The 20,550-nt window shown below is 39.6% G+C and overlaps 1 protein-coding gene across 3 annotated transcripts in view; it reads left to right on the plus strand.

Moving 5' to 3' along the window:
- TSC22D1 (TSC22 domain family member 1) overlaps positions 1 to 19,248 on the plus strand; it is a gene marked incomplete at both ends in the record, with an annotated part of 112,479 nt that extends 93,231 nt beyond the window's left edge. For 2 of the 3 annotated variants that reach the window (XM_084234626.1, XM_084234628.1), the window contains 2 exons: positions 17,787 to 17,838; positions 18,991 to 19,248. In XM_084234626.1, the coding sequence (XP_084090752.1) occupies positions 17,787 to 17,838; positions 18,991 to 19,248 (310 nt within the window). Of the gene's footprint in view, positions 1 to 17,248; positions 17,374 to 17,786; positions 17,839 to 18,990 lie in introns of those variants that run through there. The other variant, XM_084234629.1, reaches the window with a different exon arrangement.
- Between the last annotated feature and the right edge of the window lie 1,302 nt (positions 19,249 to 20,550).

Here is a 20,550-nt window from a genome sequence, read left to right on the forward strand (position 1 = left end):
TTTTTTAAAGATTTATTGATTTATTTATACAAGAACCAGGGTGCAGGCCAGCTGCGTGGGAGGGTGAGAGGATTCACCAGAGACAGAGTGGGGAACAGAACAGGCAGACTGATGAAATACACTGCTGAGGAGAGCAGTGGGCGCGACAGGAGAGGTCTGTCACGCCATGTGGGACCCTTGCTGGCTGGCCGGGATCGAACCGGTGCTGCAGAGGCTGCGGAGAGCTTCACAGCGCGGCGCTCAACCGCCTATGCCACCAGGGGAGGCCCAGAACTTGTTCTTACTGACTTACAGCATGTGAAGCTGCTGTAGCATAGATGTTTTATTTTCATGTATTATCTTTGATGGTCTACAATGTGAATTTCCTTATGTTTCTTTCTCTGGAGATAACCACATGTTCTATTTTCTCAAAACATCCTATTTCAGCTTCTCCTTAGTACTTAAAAAACTTTCTTCTGCATGTACTATTTGACATTTTGGCACTATGGCAATCAGTCATGTTTGGGATGTTGATTGAGTGTGTTTTTATATAGAAAGCTTGACAGTGATATATTGAATAGTTAACATTTGCAAAAGAATAGCAAGCCAGATCTCTGCATGGTGACTTGGTTCAGCTGGGTGCATTCCTGTATTCATCTAGTATTTCTTGAAGACATTATCATAAGCAAAATGTGAAATGCACATTATGCTCAAATTGTTCTCTAACATAAATTGTGTTGGAACAAATTTGCATTTTCCAAACAAGCTTTATAATAGAACAGATTGTACTTGATAGCTCTTTTAATTTAAAAATCATTATCTGTAGTTCTAGGAAATTTTCTTAAATTGTTTTATGATCCTTTTCTACCCTCCATAGTCTCTGTTCTATTTCTGATACTGATTGTTGAGCTATTAGCCCCTCTAAACTGCTATTTTTCAATTTTCTTTCCTACTTTTCCCTCTTTGGTATTTTGTTCTAGTTGCTGAGATATTTCTTCAATTTCTACTTCCTATTCATAGTAGTGATTTTTCTCTTGTGTGCACATCATATAAATTTTTCAATTTCCAAGAGCTCTTGGAATTTTTTCTTTTTTTCTGAATGTTGTTGTCCTTCTCTTACTTTATCCATGTAACCTTTCAGGATCTTTAAGTTTATCCATTTCCTTTTATAGTTTCTGTTTCTCCAGGTTCCTTTCTTCTGAGTGTTGGTTATTTTAGAGGATTGCTAGTCTTGCTCACTTTTCAGTTGTGTAAGACTGGGATGAGAGTATGGGTCTGTGTTTTCTACAGCCCTTTATCTGTATCCTGCCCATACGTCACACTTTGAGAAGCTTGAGGTTTAGCAGTATTGGGTTCTTCAGTGCATAGCAGCTGTCTTCTGGACTTTATTTACTTCTTGCTTACGTTTCAACCTGATAAGTTGCCATCTTTTTGTTCCAGTCCCCCAAGTTTTTGAAATTGACATACTTCCTATTTACTCTAAGCTTGTGTATTTAAAGCTGCATTCTTTGTCTTTTTAGTGGTTTATAGGTAGATGAGCGTGTCCAGTCCACCATATTTACTTATAAGTGGCTTTAAACAGCTTTGCAGTAGGGAGAGAGTAAATTCTCCTTGAAAGCTGACAGCAGAACTGAGGTAGAGGAGGCGTGAGGGAGGGGTGGGAAAAAAACAGGGAGAAAGCACAGTGGATTAAGTGATAGCTGCACAAGGGTGACGAGTGGGGGCAAGGGGAATCCCATACTTATAAAATGCAAGTATGTAAACTAATGGTGCTTCAATGAAAAGATTTTGAAAAAAGGAGTAAACCCTCTATGAGATTATGTTGGTTTCCCAAAACTATTCAAACCAAGATGCAGAAAAAAAGCTTTCATTTTGGGCAAGATGATTATACAGAAGGAAAGCACTTGTTCATACTTCCAGATAGGAAAAAAGTTGAGTTTTTTATTGGAAGGTAAAATATGCCCCAGGATAATCTTTAAAAAAAAAACTCATTTAGGAGAATACAAAATGGTATATAAATCCCTGTTGCCATATTGCTATTAAATGAACAGCAGTGCTTCTTAAATGCCTGTTTCATAATTCTGATCTCCATAAATATACTTCTCCACCCAAAGAATAAAGGACTCTTTCAGAATACTAGTATCAAAGCAGGGACTATTTCTAATCATGTGTTGCTTATTGCACATTCCGGTGATGCTCCATGATGGGTTGACTTGGTTGGGATTCTGTAATTCTTCCTTTAATTCCTTTAATTCTTCTCCTTGTTCTCTCTGTTCAAAAAGCTCTTCTGTGACTAATTTCTGCCTTTTTTTCAGGCCTTTACTCACACCTTACTTTCTCAGGAGGCTTTCTTTGATGACTTAACCTAATAATTTATCCTCTCTGAAGTTATAATTCCTCCTTCCATTCTCTAATTTGTCTCCTTAGTACTTGTCACTTTCTCATGTATATGCTTGTTTAACTTGTTTACTTTTTGACCACACATGAAGTAGCCTCCACAGGGCAGAGGTTGTGTTCACCAGAATCCTAGGGCCTAGAGTGAGGCTGGCATAGCACAAGTGTTCAGTGTATATTTGTTGGATTTTCACCACTGTTTCAATTATTTCAATATTTCCATGATAACTAGTCTTTCAAGAGACTGAGAATTACCAAAATGGGAAGGCATCTCTGTGTTAAAAGTGCAGAAATATTTGCTTTTCATAGTGGTAATAAGATGGCTTTGAGTAGTACATAACTCCTTTGTGCCTCAGTTTCCTCATCTGTAGAAATGGGGATTGTGATAGTATCTAGAGGAGAGGATTGTTCAGAGGATTAAATGGGACAATATGTATAAAGGGCCTGACTAAATTTAATTGTTTGCTGCTTATTATCATTATGACTTATTTTGGGCTTTCCTTTATCCCATAACACTATATTGAGCACTGTCTGCATCCCTGGTGATCTAGATGCTTGGGACACATTGGTAAATTAAACAGCAAATAGCCCCCACCTGTCCTTGTGGAGCTTACCTTCTAGTGAAGGGAGACAATTAACATAACCAAATAAATGGGGATAACTTTTAATATAACTAAATAAATGGGGATAACTTTTAACAATTTCAGGTTAGGGCAGAGTTGTCCTTGGTATAGTTTGGGGGAGGAGCCCACAAGGGTTTCAGTGTTGGTCATGATCTTTTTTTGGTGGTGAGTTTGTGGGTGTTCTGTTATGATTCGTAACTTTTCATATATGTTACATATATTTTGTATGCTTTAAAGACTTTTTTCCATTCCATGCATAGTTCACTGTTAAAACAGGTTACTCATTTAACCTAACTGTCCTGATTAAGTGGATACTTGATTTTAAAAATCCCGCTGAGGGACTTGGAAAAAGACTAATTATAATAAAGAAAAAATCAAAATCAAACAGCAACTGTAGAACCAGAGACACACAACTGGAGGGGCGAGGGGAAGGAGAGGAGGGATTAGGGTCAAAATAAGGGAGGTGGGAATTGTGTGGGGAATATAACCACAATGAAAATGCATACATTGTGCAAAAATGAAAACTGATGTAAGAATTATAAAAAATAAAATAATAATAAAAAAATTGAAAAAAAATTGAAAAAAAATCACATAGTATAACCTAACTAGTTTCCTCACCTTCCCACACCCCATTTTGTTGAATGCAATTTAAATATAATTTTTACTGTTTATAACTAACTATTTTACCTGAAGTATATATTTAAAGTGTTCAGTTTTATTTTTATAGAATTATTTTGGGGTAACTTTACAGGTGATGAGACTTATGCCTTGTCATTGACACCATTTTCATGGCCTTTGCAAAAATCCTGTTTTATTCAAAATAATATGATTGAGATTTTAAATATAGTACTATTTAATTTGTGTAATGGAATGAAGGATTTGATTTTTTTCTCATTAGATTAAATTTGCTGAATCATCTTGTGTTTTAATTTTACATTCAAGCCAATCACAAAACTGTTAAAATTAAAGCATATTCAATTAAGAGTGTTTCTTTTTCAATTGGAAAAACAAGTCTAATAGTCTGATAAATCAGTATATTTCAGATATAAATTAATCTCAAAGTGCCTTAAACATAAGGACTAGGGGTAAAATTTATTATTTTAAGAACTGGTAGTGGGTTTTTGTTTTTGTTTTTTGCTGTTGTTATGAAATCAGTGCAATTGTGCATTTTTTTTAAAGATTTATTTATTTATACAAGAACCAGGGTATAGGCCAGATGCGCAGGAGGGTGAGAGGATTAACCAGAAGCAGAGCGGGGAGCAGAACAGGCAGACTGATGAAATATACTAATGAGGGGAGCAGTGGGCGAGACAGGAGAGGTCTACCGTGCCATGTAGGATTTTTGCCGGCCAGCCGGCTGGCCAGAATCAAACTGGCGCTGCAAAGGCTGTGGACAGCTTCACAGTGTGGTGCTCAAATGCCTACACCACCAGGGAGACCCCCAGTTGTGCATTTTTTAGGCATCTAGAAAGAGCCCCCCTTTCTGCTCTGTTTGTGGTTGAGTCATGCTCTATTTATTAAAGTGTTGTATTATCTTGGGCAAGTTGTTTGGACACTCTAAACCATATTTTCCTTTTCTTTAAATGAAGAAAATAATGATATGTACTGTCTCAGAGTTGTAAGGATTAAGCGAGAAAAATACATGTATCACCAGTTTATTGCAAAGTCTCAACTTTGGGAATTATCAATATGCAGCTGTTTATTTTTCTAGTAACTGCTACCAACTTTACTTTTTGGAAACTTTTTAAAGCACTTTTTTATTTATTATTATTTTTTAATTTTATATATTTTTTAAATTGTTTTTCATTTTTGCACAATGCGTGCATTTTCATCTTGGTTATAGTCCCCATAAAATTCCCATCCCCCCTTGTTTTGATCCTACTACCTCCTTCCCCTTCCTGTAGTATGTCTCTAGTTTATAGTTGCTTCTTGATTTTAATTTTTACTTTGTTATAATTAATCTTTTTCCTGGTCCCTTGTTTAGGTTTTCTAAATTCCTTCTATGAGTGAGACCATCTGGTATTTTTTTTTTTTTCTTTCTGGCTTATTTCGCTGAGCATGATCTCTTCCAGCTCTATCCATGTTGCTGCAAATTGCATGAGTTTATCTTTTTGATTGCTGAGTAATATTCCATTGTGTATATGTACCACATCTTCTTGATCCAGTTATCTATTTTTGGGCATTTGGGTTGTTTCCATAGCTTAGCTATTGTAAATAGTGCTGCTATAAACATAGGGGTGCAGGTGCCCTTTTGAATTAATGTTTCTGTGTCCTTTGGGTAAATACCTAGGAGTGGAATTGCTGGGTCATATGGAAGCTCCATCTTTAGCAGGTTGAGGAATCTCCACACAGCTTGGAAACTTCCTTTTCACTGTAGGGTGCTTCATAATATCGATTTTACTTCTATAACTTTCAGTTACTTTTGCTTACTTCAGGAGTCTCATTTCACTTTTTTTTTAAAGATTTATTTATTTTTTTACAAGAGCTGGGATACAAACCAGAGGTGCAGGAGGATGAGAAGATTCACCAGAGACAGAGCGGGGAGCAGAACAGGCAGATCGACTGAAATGCACTGCTGAGGGGAGCAGTGGTCGAGTCAGGAGAGGTCTGCTGTGCCATGTGGGTTGCTCCCTGGTCGGGGATTGAACTCTTGCTGCAGTAGCTGCACATAGCTTCATAGGTTGTATCTCAACCCCTTGCACCACCAGGGAGGCCCTGGAAGCCTGAACTCTAAGTAGAAAACATACAATGAAACCAGGTCCTCAAATAACATCATTTCCTTCACCATCTGCTGGGATTTCTTTTTCCCCATGACCATTACCATGAATGACATTGACAAAATGATATTATTCAATGACTTGTACTGCTATCGTTCCTGTTCTCTTATGGCATTAAATATGAAAATTGAACTTAAAGTAACAGTTACTTTTAAAAAGTAAAAGAAAAGCTCAAGTCACCTCTTTTCCATAGCTATGTAAATTTAAAATAGAAACAGTATTCATTTTTGGTAAAAGACTTGCATGATAGTTCTTAAAATAGCAACTTGTAATCAGGACAAACTTTACTTCTTCAAATGTTTTGTGTAAAATATCATTTGGTTTCTCAATCTGTGATGCCCTTTTTGCCCTTGGTACCTGATTTTCATGATCTACTACTATAAAACACAATTGGTAATGTATGAAGAAATACAGCTTTTGAAGAGCTGCTTATTTTCACAAAGATAAAATGTAAAACAAGTGTTTGAATTCTATTGCTTAAAGACGTTGAGTCTTTTTAGTATATGGGCATTCTTTTGGAATTAGTAGTTATGTTAAATAAAGAAAGAGAGGCATGTGCCCATGGGTATGGGAGAACTAAAAATTATTTCTGGACTTGTAACAATGATTGACCAGTAATCATAAATGTTTAGAGAGAGCGTGTAAAGGAAAATGTATATACAGAGAGCCTTATGCATGGTATATACATGTATATAGCTAAATAAAATGTTATTTGAATTTATTAGCAATTTGTTAGGATTTTTTTTTAATTTTTAATTAATTTTTTTTTAATTTATACAAGCACTGGGTACAGTCAGAAGCGCGGGAGGGTGAGAGAATTCACCAGAGCCAGAGCGGGGAGCAGAGCAGGCAGAGGGACCGAAGTACACTGCTGAGGGGAGCAGCGGGCGGCAGGAGAGGTCTGCGCGCCATGTGGGACCCTCCTCCGGTGGCCGGGGAGCGGCCGGGGATCGAACAGGCGCTGCAGAGGCTGCAGGCAGCTTCGCAACCCAGCGCTCAACCGCTGCACCACCGGGGAGGCCCTAGGATTTTTTAAATTCTCAGACTAAGCAAATTTTTTTTATGCCTTTTGCAACTAATATACGATTAGGGAACCTGTAATGCCAATTCATCTGAGTTAGATCTCTTGCAGATTAATCATCAACAAACTATATCCTTAAGAACAAAGACAAATTACAATTTAAAATTCAAACCAAATATTACATATGATTATGAATATTACGTAGATATATTAGTTAGTTATAAAGTAGGCATTTTTGATAAAACGTCTTTTCCCATTTTTTAAACTAGTGGGTTTCTTTTTTTTCCCCACTACTGAGCAATTAGTTATAAAATTGGCATTTTTAGGTCACTTCAATGAAAGTGTTCAAGTCCTTGGATGATGACTTTTTATTAACTTTTTTCCTTCTTTGCTCTTAAAGTATTTTTTTAAAAAATGCATGTGCAGGTATATAAAGTGATCAGATTCATGGAAACAGAAGGTAGAATAGTAGGTACCAGATCTGAGGGGAAGGGATAAAGGGTAATTTGTTCTACAGTGTACCTTCAGATTTGCAAGATAAAGTTCTGGAGATCTGTTTTCGTAAGTGTGAATGTGCGTAACGCTACTGAGCTATACACTTAAAAATGGTTAGGTTGGTAAATTTTAGGTCATATATGTCTTTCCAAAAAAAGTACATATGCATATATAAAGATCAAAGCGACTAGAAAAAATACTAACGGTTCCTTTTTTTTTTTATTCTCAGTTGACTTCCTAGAGGCACATTTTTTTTCCTTCCATTTTTTAAAAAAGCATAATTACCAATCAGTAAAGTTTCTCTTTTTAGTATACAGATCAATAAGTTTTAACACAATTGTACCACCAGCACAATCAAGATAATGAAATATTTCACCCACCCACAAAAACCTCCCCTCTCTTATTCCAAGACTGCAGCAACTTATTTGTTTTCCGTCTCTACAGTTTTCTCTCTTCTAGAATGTCATGTAAATGGAGTCATAGTTTGTGGCCTATTTGAATCCACCTTCTTTGACTTACCATAACATACTTGAGAGTCATCATGTTGTTATGTGTATCATAGTCTCTTGTTTTTAATTGCTGAGTAGTATTTCATTGTATAGTTTTGGTTTATCCATTCTCCAGTTGAATGACATTTGGGTTGTTTCTAGTTTTGAGTGATTATGATAAAGTCACTGAAAACATTCATGTACACATTTTTATAAGAACTTAAATTTTCATTTCACTTGGGTTCAAGACTTGGACTGGGATTACTGGGTTTTGTGGAAAGTTGTGCCTAACTCTCTAAACACAGCTCAACTGTTTTTGTGAAGTGGTTGTACCATTTTTCATTCACCACCACCTCTTTTTTTTTTTTTTAGCTATTCTAGTGGGTATGTGATGGTATCTCATTATGGTTTAGTTTGCATTTTTGTAATGATTAATGTTTAGCAATATTTCCATGTACTTATTCACATTCATGCATCTTCTTTGATAAAACATCTCTTCCCAGTTTTTTAATTGCGTCATTTGGTTTTTTACTATTGAGTTTTGGGAGTTCCTTATATATTCCTTTATCAGATATGTGACATAATATTGAATTCTTGTCTTTTCATCCTTTTATCAGTGTCTTTCAAAGAACAGAAATTCTTCATTTTGACAAAGTTCAATTTAGTATTTATCATCTTCTATGACTATGCTTTTGGTGTGATATCTAAGAAGTCTTTGCCCTAATCTAAGGCCCTAGAGATTTCTTCTATTATGGAAGTTTTATGGTTTTGGGTTTTACAGTTAGGTCTGTGATCAGTTTTTAAATTAATATTTCATATGGTATGAGGAATGAATCAATTTGGGTTTCTGCTTTTATACATGTATGTTTGGAAAGATTATCGTGTGTCAAAAATTACTTTGCCACATATGAATGAGTGTTTCTGACCTCTGCTCTGTTCCATTGCTCTATATATCTGTCTTTTGAACACTACCACAGTATCTTGATGAGAGCAGCTTTATGGAAAGTCTGGAGATCAGCTGGTGGGAATCCTTTAGCTTTCTTTTTCTAAAAAATTGTTTTGATGATTCTGGTTTCTTTGCCATTGCATATATATTTGAGAATCATGTCATTTTTTAATAAAAAAATAAGTTGTGGGCCTCCCTGGTGGCACAGGGGGTTAAGTCTCAGCACTATGAAGCTCTCAAAAAGCTACTGTAGCACCAGTTCATACCTGGCCAGGAAGCTAACCCACATGGCACAGCAGACCTCTCCTACTGCTCCTCTCAGCAGTGTATTTCAGTCAGTCTGTTCTGCTCCCCACTATGTCTCTGGTGAATCCTCTCACCACCCCTATACCTGTTTTGTACCCCAGCTCTTGTATGCATAAATAAATAAAATAAATCTTTTTTTAAAAAAAAGTCTTGTTAGGACCTTGATAAACATTCTTGGTCGTCCTAGTAATTTATTCATGCATTCTTTGGCATTTTTTACATAGGCAATCATAGTATATGTGACGCATAGTATTCCTCTTTCTAATTGGATGCGTCTTTTCCCCTTTCTTTCTTTCTTTCTTTCCTCTCTCTCTTTCTCTCTTTCTCTCTTTCTCTCTTTCTCTCTCTCTCTCTCTCTCTTTCTCTCTTTCTTTCTTTTTCCCCCCATTGTCCTGCTATGTATGGCCTCCAGTATGAGAGTGCTGAGAGTGTGAGAGTGACCATTCTTGTCTTGTTTCCAGTCTTAGGGGGAAAACATTCACTGTTACCATCAATATTATGTCAGCTGAATGTTTTGGGGTTTTTTTGTTTTGTTTTGTTTTTTGGGGGGGACCCTCGCCGGTGGCTGGGGATCGAACTGGCGCTGCAGAGGCTGTGGGCAGCCTCGCAACCCAGCGCTCAACTGCTGTGCCACCAGGGGAGGCCCCTGAATGTTTTTATGTAGCTGTCCTTTATCCAGTTCAAGAAGTTCCCTTCAGTTCTTTTTCTGCTGAAAGTTTTTATCATGAATGGACTTGAATGTTGTCAATTGAGATGATTCTATAATTTTCCTCCTTTAGTCTGTTGATAGTGAATCACATTGATTGATTTGTTAATATATATCAGCCATTCACTGGGTAAATGCCATTTGACCATGATGTATTTATTACCCTTTATATAGAGCTAGATTCAATTTGCTAAAATTTTGTTAATGATTTTTGTATGTGTGTTCATCATGTCTGCAGTTTTCTTTCTCTTTGCTAATGATTTCATCTGGTTTTGGTATTACGGTAATGGTAGCCTCTTAGACTGAGTTGGGAATTATTTTTTTTCTGGAAGAAGTTTGTGTAGATTGGTATTATTTCTTCCTTAAATGGTTGCTAGGATTTACCAGTGAAACCATCTGGGCCAGAATATTTTCAAATGAAAATTAATTTGTAAAATAAATATAGAACTGAGTTGTCTATTTGTCTTTGAGTTTTGGTAGTTTGTGTCTGTCTAGAAATGTGTCTGTTTCATCTAAGTTGTTAAGTTTATTGAAAAGAATTTGATATGACATGTTTTTTATATTTATTCAGTCAATACAAAATACTTCTTGATTTTGCTTTTGGATATTTATTTGAACCCTGGGATTTTTAGGTATGTTATTTTATTTCCAAATATTTGGAGATTTTCCAGATGAGTTCCCATCATTGATTTCTAATTTAATTCCATTGTGTTCAGAGAACATACTTTGTAAGATTGAAATCCTTTTAAATTTATTGAGACTTGATTTATGGCTCAGAATATGGTCTATCTTGATAAAAATTCCATGTGTTCTGGGAAAGAATTGTGGACTGTTGTTCTCGAATGGAATGTTCTACAAAAACCAATTAGGACAAGTAGTTAGCAGTGTTAATCAAGTGTATTATATCCTTGTTTTCTGTTAACTGATTCTTTCAATTGTTAAGACAGGATTATTGAAAACTCCAACTTTAATGGTGAATTTTTCTATTTCTCCTTGTATTTCTATCAGTTTTTGAAGCTCTGTTATCATTTGTTATTATAAATATTTGGTATTTTTATGATCTCTTAAAAACAGCCAGTGAAAGAGGAATTGATCCTTTATTCATTATGAAATGACCTTTGCTCTGCAATCTCTTTTGTCTGAATAATATAGCCATTGCAGCTTTCTTTTGATTATTGTTAACATGGAATAGCTACTTCCATCTTCTTAGTTACCTAGCCCTGCTTTTTTATTTAAAGTATGTTTCTTACAGGCAACATAAGGTAGTGTCTTGCTTTTTTATTTCAATCCAGTCTGGCAAGTACTACCTTTTTATTAAGGTACGTAATTGAGACCATTTACCTTTAATGTAATTATTATTATAGATGGTTTAAATCTGTTGTTTTGCTACTTGTTTATATTATGTTCTTTATTCCTTTCCCCCTTATTTTTAACTTGTACCTTTTCTTATGATTCCATTTTTCTCTCATTTACTATTCTTTTAAAATTGTAGTGTGCATCTTTAACTTTTCACAGTCTACTTTTAAGTAATAGGAGGACATTAAAGCAGTAACTTCCTTTCTTTCCTCCTTGCCTTTCTTCTATTTTTGTCATACATTTTATTTCTATATGGTACAGCCCTTGACCCATACTTTGTTACTATTTTTGCTTTAGTCAGGCAGTTACCTTTTAAGAAAGATTTGAATAGTTAGGGGAGAAATTGTATTTAACCACAGAATGACCGTTTCTGTTGTTCTTCATTCTTTTGGGTGGTTCCAGATTTCCATAGAGTATCATTTTCTTCCTACCTAAAGAACTTTAAAAATTCTGATGGTGCAGATGTGCCGCTGCTGAGTTCTTCCAGCTTTTGTATTTTTGAAAAAGAATTAATTTTACCTTCGTTCTCGACAGATGTTTTCACCGACCATAGAATTATAGGTTCACAGGTTGTTGTTACTGTTTTTATTTCGAGTACTTTGAAGACGTTACTGCAGCACTGTCTTCTGTCTGGCATTTGTTTTACAGCAAGAGGCCAGCTATCGTTCTTGTTCTTGCTCTCCGTATAATCTAGTCCTTTTCTCTGGCTGCTTTTAAGATTTTCTCTTCATCACTGGTTTTAAGCAATTTGATCATGGAATAGTTTTATTCACAATTCTCTTGCTTGAGGTTTGTTTAGCTTCTTGGATCTGTATATTTGCTGTTTTAATAAAATTTCTTCCAATATTTCCCAGCTTTTCCTTCCCTTTACTTTAGCAACTTCACTAAGATATGTTTGGTCACTTGACACTGCCCACAGATCAGTGGTACTTTGATCTTTTTTATTTGTTGTTCTTTTCAGTTTTTCTCTATATTTACTTTGCATAGTTTCTATTGCTACCATATCACCAATATTTCTTCTGCCCTGTCTAATTTCTGTTAATCCCATACAATGTGTTTTTCTTCTCAAATTTATTTTTCATCTTCATAAATCAAATGTGCTTTTTAAATATCATCCATATTTCTACTTAATATGCTAATGCTTCTACCTTCTTGAACATATAAAATGTGGTTATGATAATTGTTTTAATGCTGTGTACAGATTATATCATCTTTGTCATATCTGGGTCATTTTGATTAATTGATTTTCCTTCTCATTATGAGTCAGTCATATTTCCCTGCTTATTTGTATGCCTGGTACTTTTCATTGGATGCCAGACATTGTGAATTATTAGATGTGAACTGTACTGTATTTAACATCCTTGAGCTTTGTTTTGGGACAAAATTAAGTTACTTGGAAACAGTTTGATCTTTTCAAGGCTTACTTTTCAACTGCTTTTCACAGGATGAAATCACCGTTCAATCTGGGACTAATTTTGCCCCACTACTTTGGCATTACCCTTCTGAATATCTGATGCTCTGTGCTGACAGGTTTTTTTAAAAACTAAGGCTGGTGATAACACCCACTACTCCTGACCCTGTGTGATTTCCAAAAATTGTTCTGCCTGCCTCCTTTGGCAGGCAGCCTCAAGTAGTTTCCTCTAGTAGTTGCCTCATAGGCATGCTGTCAGTATTTAGCTGAGCCTGGGAGTGAAGGAGCCCTCTGCAGATCCCCTTCTTTCTTTAACCCTGCAATTTTTTTATTTTTTTATTTTTTTAAGTCAGAGAAATGCCTGTATATACCTAGAGATCAAAAAGAGTGACTATAAAACAAACTAGTAGGTCCCCTTTTTTCACTCCCCCAGTCTCTCAGAGGCAGCCACTATTTGTTTTATTTTCTTCTTTATCTCACATTTCTGTGTAATATATTTATACTCCTTTTTCTTGCTTTTTCAATTCTAAATATTTTATAATCAAGCTGTAGAAGATTAGAATTTAGGCTTTGAGACAACACTGTTAACACACATTTCTTCCTACCAGCTTCCCAACAGTGCTAGCCTTTTAAAGTTAAAACAATGAAATATTTAAAAATTTAAAAATTAATACTGCCATGTAAATTTCATTTATAAGCATACCTTTTTCCTTACTTTTGTTTTTCTGTAAAATTGCCTTTGAACTTACCTAATTTCCCCATTAAATTTGTCATTGACCTGGCCTTCCCTAGCACCTCTGCCCATGCTCCTGTATATTCGATCATCACTCTGTGTATTCCCGCCCTAACTACTGGCCTGAGCCTCCATCCTCCTACTCTAGTGCGGAGTAGTTGCTATTAGGCTGGCTTAGCAGCTGTCATGAGTGGGAGCCCTTCCGTTGTCCTGTTGATTTCCTTCATTCTCTCGGGTGTCCTAGTCCCCAGATCAGGTCCCCATGCCTTCCTTTTTCTTCCTTTTGGAATAAACCATCTTTTAAAAAAATGGTCAGTGTGATATGTACACTAAGCTTGACATCCACCCTCTTACCAAAGTTGTAAGTACACCACACAGTGATCTTGGCCATCTCTGTCCCTCTTTTCTTGACTTGCTCCTCCATTTCGGTCTTTGAAACATCTAATATGTTTTTATTCTGCCTTTTACTTAATGATTTGGCCAGTGAAAAATTCTAGATAAAGAAAAAACCTTTTTCTCTCAGAATTTTTTTTTCTTTTTTAAGATTTATTTATATAAGAACCAGGGTATAGGACAGATGCGCGGGAGGGTGAGAGGATTCACCGGAGACAGAGCGGGGAACAGAACAGGCAGACTGATGAAATACACTGCTGGGGGAACAGCGGGTGCAACAGGAGAGGTCTGCCATGCCATGTGGGACCCTTGCAGGTGGCCAGGATCAAACTGGCGCTGCAGAGGCTGCGGACAGCTTCACAGCACTGCACTCAACTGCCTGCGCCACCAGGGGAGGCCCTTCTCTCAGAATTTTAAAGACATTTTCACAGTTGTTTTCTGGAAGCCAGCAGTAACATTCTGATGCTGGTTCCGGTGTTTGTAACTTGTTTCTTTCTCTTTGGAAGCTTTTAGGATTTTCTTTGTCCTGCTGACCTTAAGTTTTACGATGTTGTATTTTGGTGTAGGGCTTTGTTTTGTTTTCTTTCATGGCAATATGACTATCTCCTTTTCCCAGGAGACTGGGGCCCCTCTGATCTGGAATTCTTCAATTTTTTCAGTAATTTCCCTCCCTCTGTTCTGTTTATAGAACTCACCTTATTTTGATGTTGGACCTCCTTGGTTCACCTTTTAAATCTTGCACACAGTTCCATTTCTTTTTCTTTTATTCTAGTTTTCGGAAGGTTTCCCCAACTTTGTCTTGCAACCTTTCTATGGAAATTTAAAATATGGTTGAACAGCTTTTTCTTGTTTTGATTCTTTTGGGCTTGCTTCTTGTTCTGAGTGAGGGGGGGACCCAACACCAAAACATTAGTTATTATTTGTCTATAGTTTGACTTTAACTTGGAGTTTGGTAGTTTCATATCTGATACCCTACTCCCAGCGTCATTCTCAGCAGACTGGGACAATGGAAGTGACCTGACGTCCCTAGAGAGCAATGATTTGGTCAGGTACAGGGTGATATGCTTTAGCCTTTTGGCTGACAGTCAGCAAATTTGCAAGAAGTTTGGACAGAGGGAAAAATAGGTTAACCTCTCTGATTGGTGACTCCCAGCTGTACCAGTACTGTACAGGTGAGATCAAGTTAGGTGTTACTGTCTCTCTTAGAAAGACACAGGGCCTGCCCCTGCTCTTTGGAGTGCAAGCAGTATGCAGCTTGCTAGCATCTCTGCGTCCTGCTAGCAAGCACTCTGGGATATGGAAAGAGGCGCAGGGGCAAGGCCTGTCTTTCTAATTCAGTAGCACCAGCTTTTCTTTCTAATTTGATGTCCTTTCAGCTTTCATATCAAAATCCAGTCTTAATGTGACACATTTATATGAAAGATATAGAAAATAGATTTCTAATCATTCTTTTGGTTGCATATCTTTTGGACTCAGCAAATTCTCCAGAAACCTATACCAACAAATATTCAAGGATATTTGTTTCAGGGTGTATTTTACAATTTTACTTAAAATAGCAAAGTAGTGGAGCATACTGTCCACCTGTAGGGATATAGGTTAAACATATGTTTGCTTATATTGGCATCTGTAACTTAATACAGTGGATGATCAGTTGAAATGAATGAAATGAAAATATATAACTCTTATTTCTGTTTGAATTCAAGAGCATCATGAATAAATAAAAAGTTAGCAAAGGAATCGTCTTAAACTCCCAATGGGAATTTAAAACTCATTTCTTTAGTGAACTTTAGAGGCTTATTATTTGTTCTTTTTACAGCTTACCATTACACATTAATAACTGTGCAACTGGAATTCATTTAAATTATGTAAATGGACTGAATCACAAATATAGTTTTAGTGATAAATTTAACTTTCAAAATATAGAAACTATGATATGGAAAATAGTAATCCTGTCTGTATTCATAACCATAGGAACCCTGTGCCCCCTTACCAAATTATTGTGATTTTTTAAGCTCCCACGTCCTGTTTCCTTTTACTGAAGATAAATTTGAATCACATAAAATAATGTATAATTTTTGTAAATAATAAATATGCTAATAAATTTTATCTATAATTTTTCAAAAGCCTTAAAAGTTGGATAATACTCTTTAGATAAAAAAGAATATTACAGCTTTATAGTTACAGTTTGTTTTTTAACCCAAGAGAGAATTGCCCTTTTATGATCTACCACATTCACCCAATTTGTTTATCACTTTGGACAGTTTCTAAAACTAAGCGTCCTCCTGCCAGCACTGGGTTAATTTCAAAGAATGTCTAAAAGGTTCCTATGGCAATTAAATTTTTCTAAAGGATATTGCTTTGAGGGAAGATATTTCAGAGACACAAGACTGTGTCTCTGTGTGTAAAATATACTCATGAATATGTTCTATGGTCATATTGATGTTGGCATTGCTTGTCTAATGGATTAGTTTCCCTGTTGGTTTGTTTCTGCTTTATAGTATTGTGCCAGTAGAGGGCAGTATTGTAGAGGTTAAATTTGCCTTAACTATTGAATTGGGAACTGTTTACAGTATAAAAATTAAGCAAATTTAAAGCTTTGCATTTTTATTAAATTGTAACTTGATGCATCACTGCAGGTATTTCAAATAAACAGAGGATAAGCTGGTTTACACCCTGATTTCTTTTTGACTTTCGTTTGGAAAAGGAACTTGGTTTCATTGGAGGGAAATACTTGTACAGTGTTTCCATCCTCTGATGTAAGAAAGCTCAGCCTTATAGGAATTGCCATTTCATTTCCCATAAAACCTTGCTTAGGGATTTATTGAAAATAGATCTGTTCAACCTGTGGATTGACTTTTCTAGCTGTCAGCTGAAGAAGGGAAGATAGGAGTTTAAAGTTAACAGCTCCAGGGACATTTTGAAAGGATCCATCGAATTTCATCTGATGGATTCCTTTTTGCAGCGATTTATATATACCTAGCAAAAAAAATCTGAGTTTTTGTGTCACAGAAAGGCACCTCTAGGAAAGCACATGCGTTACTGCGCAGGCAGTTCCTCCCCTTACACACGAAGGCGTCCGCGGCCCCCACCCCGCGGCCTGCGGCGGGCGGGCGGGCCCAGTGCGGGCGCTGGCGCGGAGGCGGCCGCTGCGGGGACGGGTCTGGTTCCCTGAACGTAAGCACGTGCGGGCCCAGTCCTGTTCTTCAGGGACTCTTGGCGAGTTCCGCCGAGGCGGGGGCCCCTTGCCGGCCCCAGAGGCCGCGTGGCCTGGACGAGCCCACCCGAGGGGGCGGGGGGGGGGTGGGGAGGGGCGCGGAGGGGGGCGGTGCGGCCGGGAGGCGGGGGGAGGCGGGGGGAGGCGGGGTGCGCCGCGCGCGCCAATCAGCGCAGGCCCGGCCGCTTATAGTCCCCGCCGAGCCGGGCCGGCGAGATCCGAGTGGACGCGGCTCGAGAGGCTCCTCCGCGCCCGCCCCGCCGCCCCTCCGGCTCCCAGCCCCGCCGCCGCCGCTGCCGTGGGGCGGCCCCTGCTCCTGCTCTCGCTGCCAGGCGGGGACTGTCCGTCCAGCCGCGCCGGCCGCGGCCGCCTCTTCTCCGGCGAGGGTGCTCCTGGCTGCGAGTGCATGAAATCCCAATGGTGTAGACCAGTGGCGATGGATCTAGGAGTTTACCAGCTGAGACATTTTTCCATTTCTTTCTTGTCATCTTTGCTGGGGACTGAAAACGCCTCTGTGAGACTTGACAATAGGTAAATGCCGGCTGGGATAGTTTCTTTCAATCTACTCGGGAGAGACTTGTGATACTGCAGGTGAACGAGAGCCAGGGAGTTCCTTTGTCCATTGCGAGAGACGACGGTGACATGGATGTTGCTTTTTGAGATGTTTAAAATAGCCTCTTTTCCACGGGTCTGGCCAGAGAGCAGGCTTCTACCCCATTATGTAATTTAGCTGTTTTTTGTAGCTCACGAAAATAGGGAAATGTCTGGATATTCGTTAGTGAGAGAGCGGCTGGTGTGTTCCGGAGGGTTGTATGTTACAGAGCGTTAAAGAATAGTTTTTCAGTGATGCTGGTAACAGCACAGAACTGGGAATTCCTTTTTTAAAAACAATCTCAAATGTTTAAGGTAAATTTCATTTATCGATTCCCCCCCCTCTTTTCCAGCTCCTCTGGTGCAAGTGTGGTAGCTATTGACAACAAAATCGAGCAAGCTATGGTATGTACTGCTTCAAAATCATTTGTACTAAATGTGGGCACCAAAAAAAAAAAAGGGGGGGGGGAAAGGCCAGTGCATCCCAGAGCATCCCAGGGCGGGCGGCTGCTCCAGGACAGGCAGGAGCCGCGCTGCCTCCGCTCCGCCAGCTGGAGGCCACTCGCCCCGCGGCCTCGGAGCCGGAGGGGGCCTCGGGGACTCAGTGTTCTTTCTGCCCAGCCCCCCCTCTTCGCCTCCCCCCAGCCGATTTCACCTAAGGTCGGGATTTTTGCAGACGCGTCCCTTGAGCCGGGGAATCGCTCGGGCAGCGCCGGCCCGCGGGCTGGGTCCGGGGCTCGCGGACGGGGCTGCCCGGGGGCCGGAGCGGGGCCGCCCGAGTGGGGTGCCTGAGGCCCTGCAGCTCACACTCGAGCCGCGCAGACGAGCTCCCCGCGGGGCGGGCGATGCACAATGACGAAGAATCAGAAAAGTTTTGTCTTCTCTGCCTGCGCCTGGATTTCTGTTTTTTTATTTCCGCCTGGGCCGTCCTTTGTTATTGGAGCAGCGCCGGGGGCTCTTCTCACGGGATGCTCTGCCCGCTGTTGCTAGGCAAACTCCAGCCTTTAATTCGGGGCTATAAATAACTCGAGCCCCCATTGGCTGCCACGTCTGCCCAGGTTTCTGTGATGTCAGCTTAATCACGAAAAAGGGGGGTGGTAGGGGTGGAGGAAGGAAAATGCGGCAACTTGCTCTGTAGGAACTGGCTGCAGCCGGTGCTGAGGGGGGCGGGTCGCGGCGGAGGGAGGGACCTGGGGGCGGGGAAGCGGCTGCCGTTGCTGCGGCCTCCGCGTCCAGGCCCGGCGGGCAGCCAGGCTCCTGCGGGGAGCCCCGAGCCCCGGGGCCTTGTGCATGGCGAGTGGGAAAGACGGCTGTGTGCGTTCCTGGCTGACGTCTGCAGAGGAAGCAGAGACTTCTAAAAACTTGATCACGCACACATTAAACTTAAGGATCATACGGTTGTGGCGGTGTTCAGTAGATGACCCCGAGTACATTTTAATGAATCTTCCCGCTGGCTACTTTAGGGAGAGCCATGCAAAATAATGCATTAGAAATTCAGAGCCCAGGAAAGAGTAAACAGTAAACTAAACCTTTTTTACCTCCCCCCCTCCCTTTCAGGATCTTGTGAAAAGCCATTTGATGTATGCGGTTAGAGAGGAAGTGGAGGTCCTCAAAGAGCAAATCAAAGAACTAATAGAGAAAAATTCCCAGCTGGAGCAGGAAAACAACCTGCTGAAGACACTGGCCAGTCCAGAGCAGCTTGCCCAGTTTCAGGCCCAGCTGCAGACTGGCTCCCCTCCTGCCACCACACAGCCACAGGGGACCACGCAGCCCCCCGCCCAGCCAGCGTCCCAGGGCTCAGGACCAACCGCATAGCCTCCTATGCCTCCGCAGAACTGGCTGCTGCTGTCTGAACTGAACAGATCGGAGAAGATGTACTAGGGGGAATTCACCTCCACAGTCACCCATTTCATTGCTCGCTGCGAAAGAGACGTGAGACTGACATATGCCATTATCTCTTTTTTCCAGTATTAAACACTCATATGCTTTTGGCTTGAAGAAATTTCTTAGTTGGGTGAATTAAAGGTTAATCAGAGCATTAGCATGGATATACTGGGACCTCATGATGCAGCTTGGCAGATATGTGAGACATGGTCTAATTCACGCTGAGGAGCTGTGTGCCTTTCCATCCCTAGCCCTGCTCCCCCACCCGCCCCCCACTCCAGCGTCCCCCAGGGATCCCGCTCCTGCTTGCACCTATTGTACGACATGGGGTCACGAAGCAGTGGCGCGCCACTGGACTCTCCTCTCTCCTCCCCCACGAGGAAGTTGAAGGGGAGGTGAAGTGTAAGGACTGATGCGTAGTCTCACCTAAGATGAGGGGAAGGAAACACAGTTCATCGTACAGATTGACGGCTGTCGCCAGCATCCATAAAACAAAGCGCTGTGCCTCTTTCTGGAACAGTGGATGACACAAAACTATTTGCGTGACTAAACGGTTACAGGTAGCTGGGACCTAGGCTGTCTTACTTACCACAAAGGTTGTTTTGCTTATTGTATATTTGTGTATGTAGTGTAACTTTTGTACAATAGAGGACTGTAACTACTATTTAGGTTGTACAGATTGAAATTTAGATGTTTCATTGGCTGTCTGAAGAGGTGTGGAGTGTCTTTTATATAGAGACTTACATTAATGTTACATGAAGAAAACCACACCTCAAGAAATTTTAAGAATCTGGCACAGTTTAGTCTCTCTGTGTAACCTGAAATCTAGCTGCTGAATATCTTGAAGTAAATCCCTGTTCACTGAAGTCTTTTGATTGAGCTGGTTGAATACTTTGAAGAATGATCAGTGCTAGCTAATGAAATGAATTTCCCAGTAGGGGTTTCTGCATATTACCTGTATAGTAGTTATATGCATATGTTTCTGTGCATGTTCTCTACAGTTGTAAGGTGTCACTGTATTTAACTGTTGCACTTGTCAAATTTCAATAAAGCATACAAAATGTTGCTAAACAAGTGTTTCCATAGTATACTGTTAACCTGATTGTGGTCGTAGCCACAGCTCTGTGTAGGTAAAGTTAAAACAACTTGAAGTGAAAGGGCTGGGTAAAGCAGGGGTGTGCTAGCGGTTGGATTATGGAAGTAAGAGGAAAATAGTGCGTTCTTTCAGCCACG

Source organism: Talpa europaea (assembly GCF_964194135.1).
Source record: "Talpa europaea genome assembly, chromosome: 6".
In the NCBI taxonomy this organism is placed as follows: Eukaryota; Metazoa; Chordata; class Mammalia; order Eulipotyphla; family Talpidae; genus Talpa; species Talpa europaea.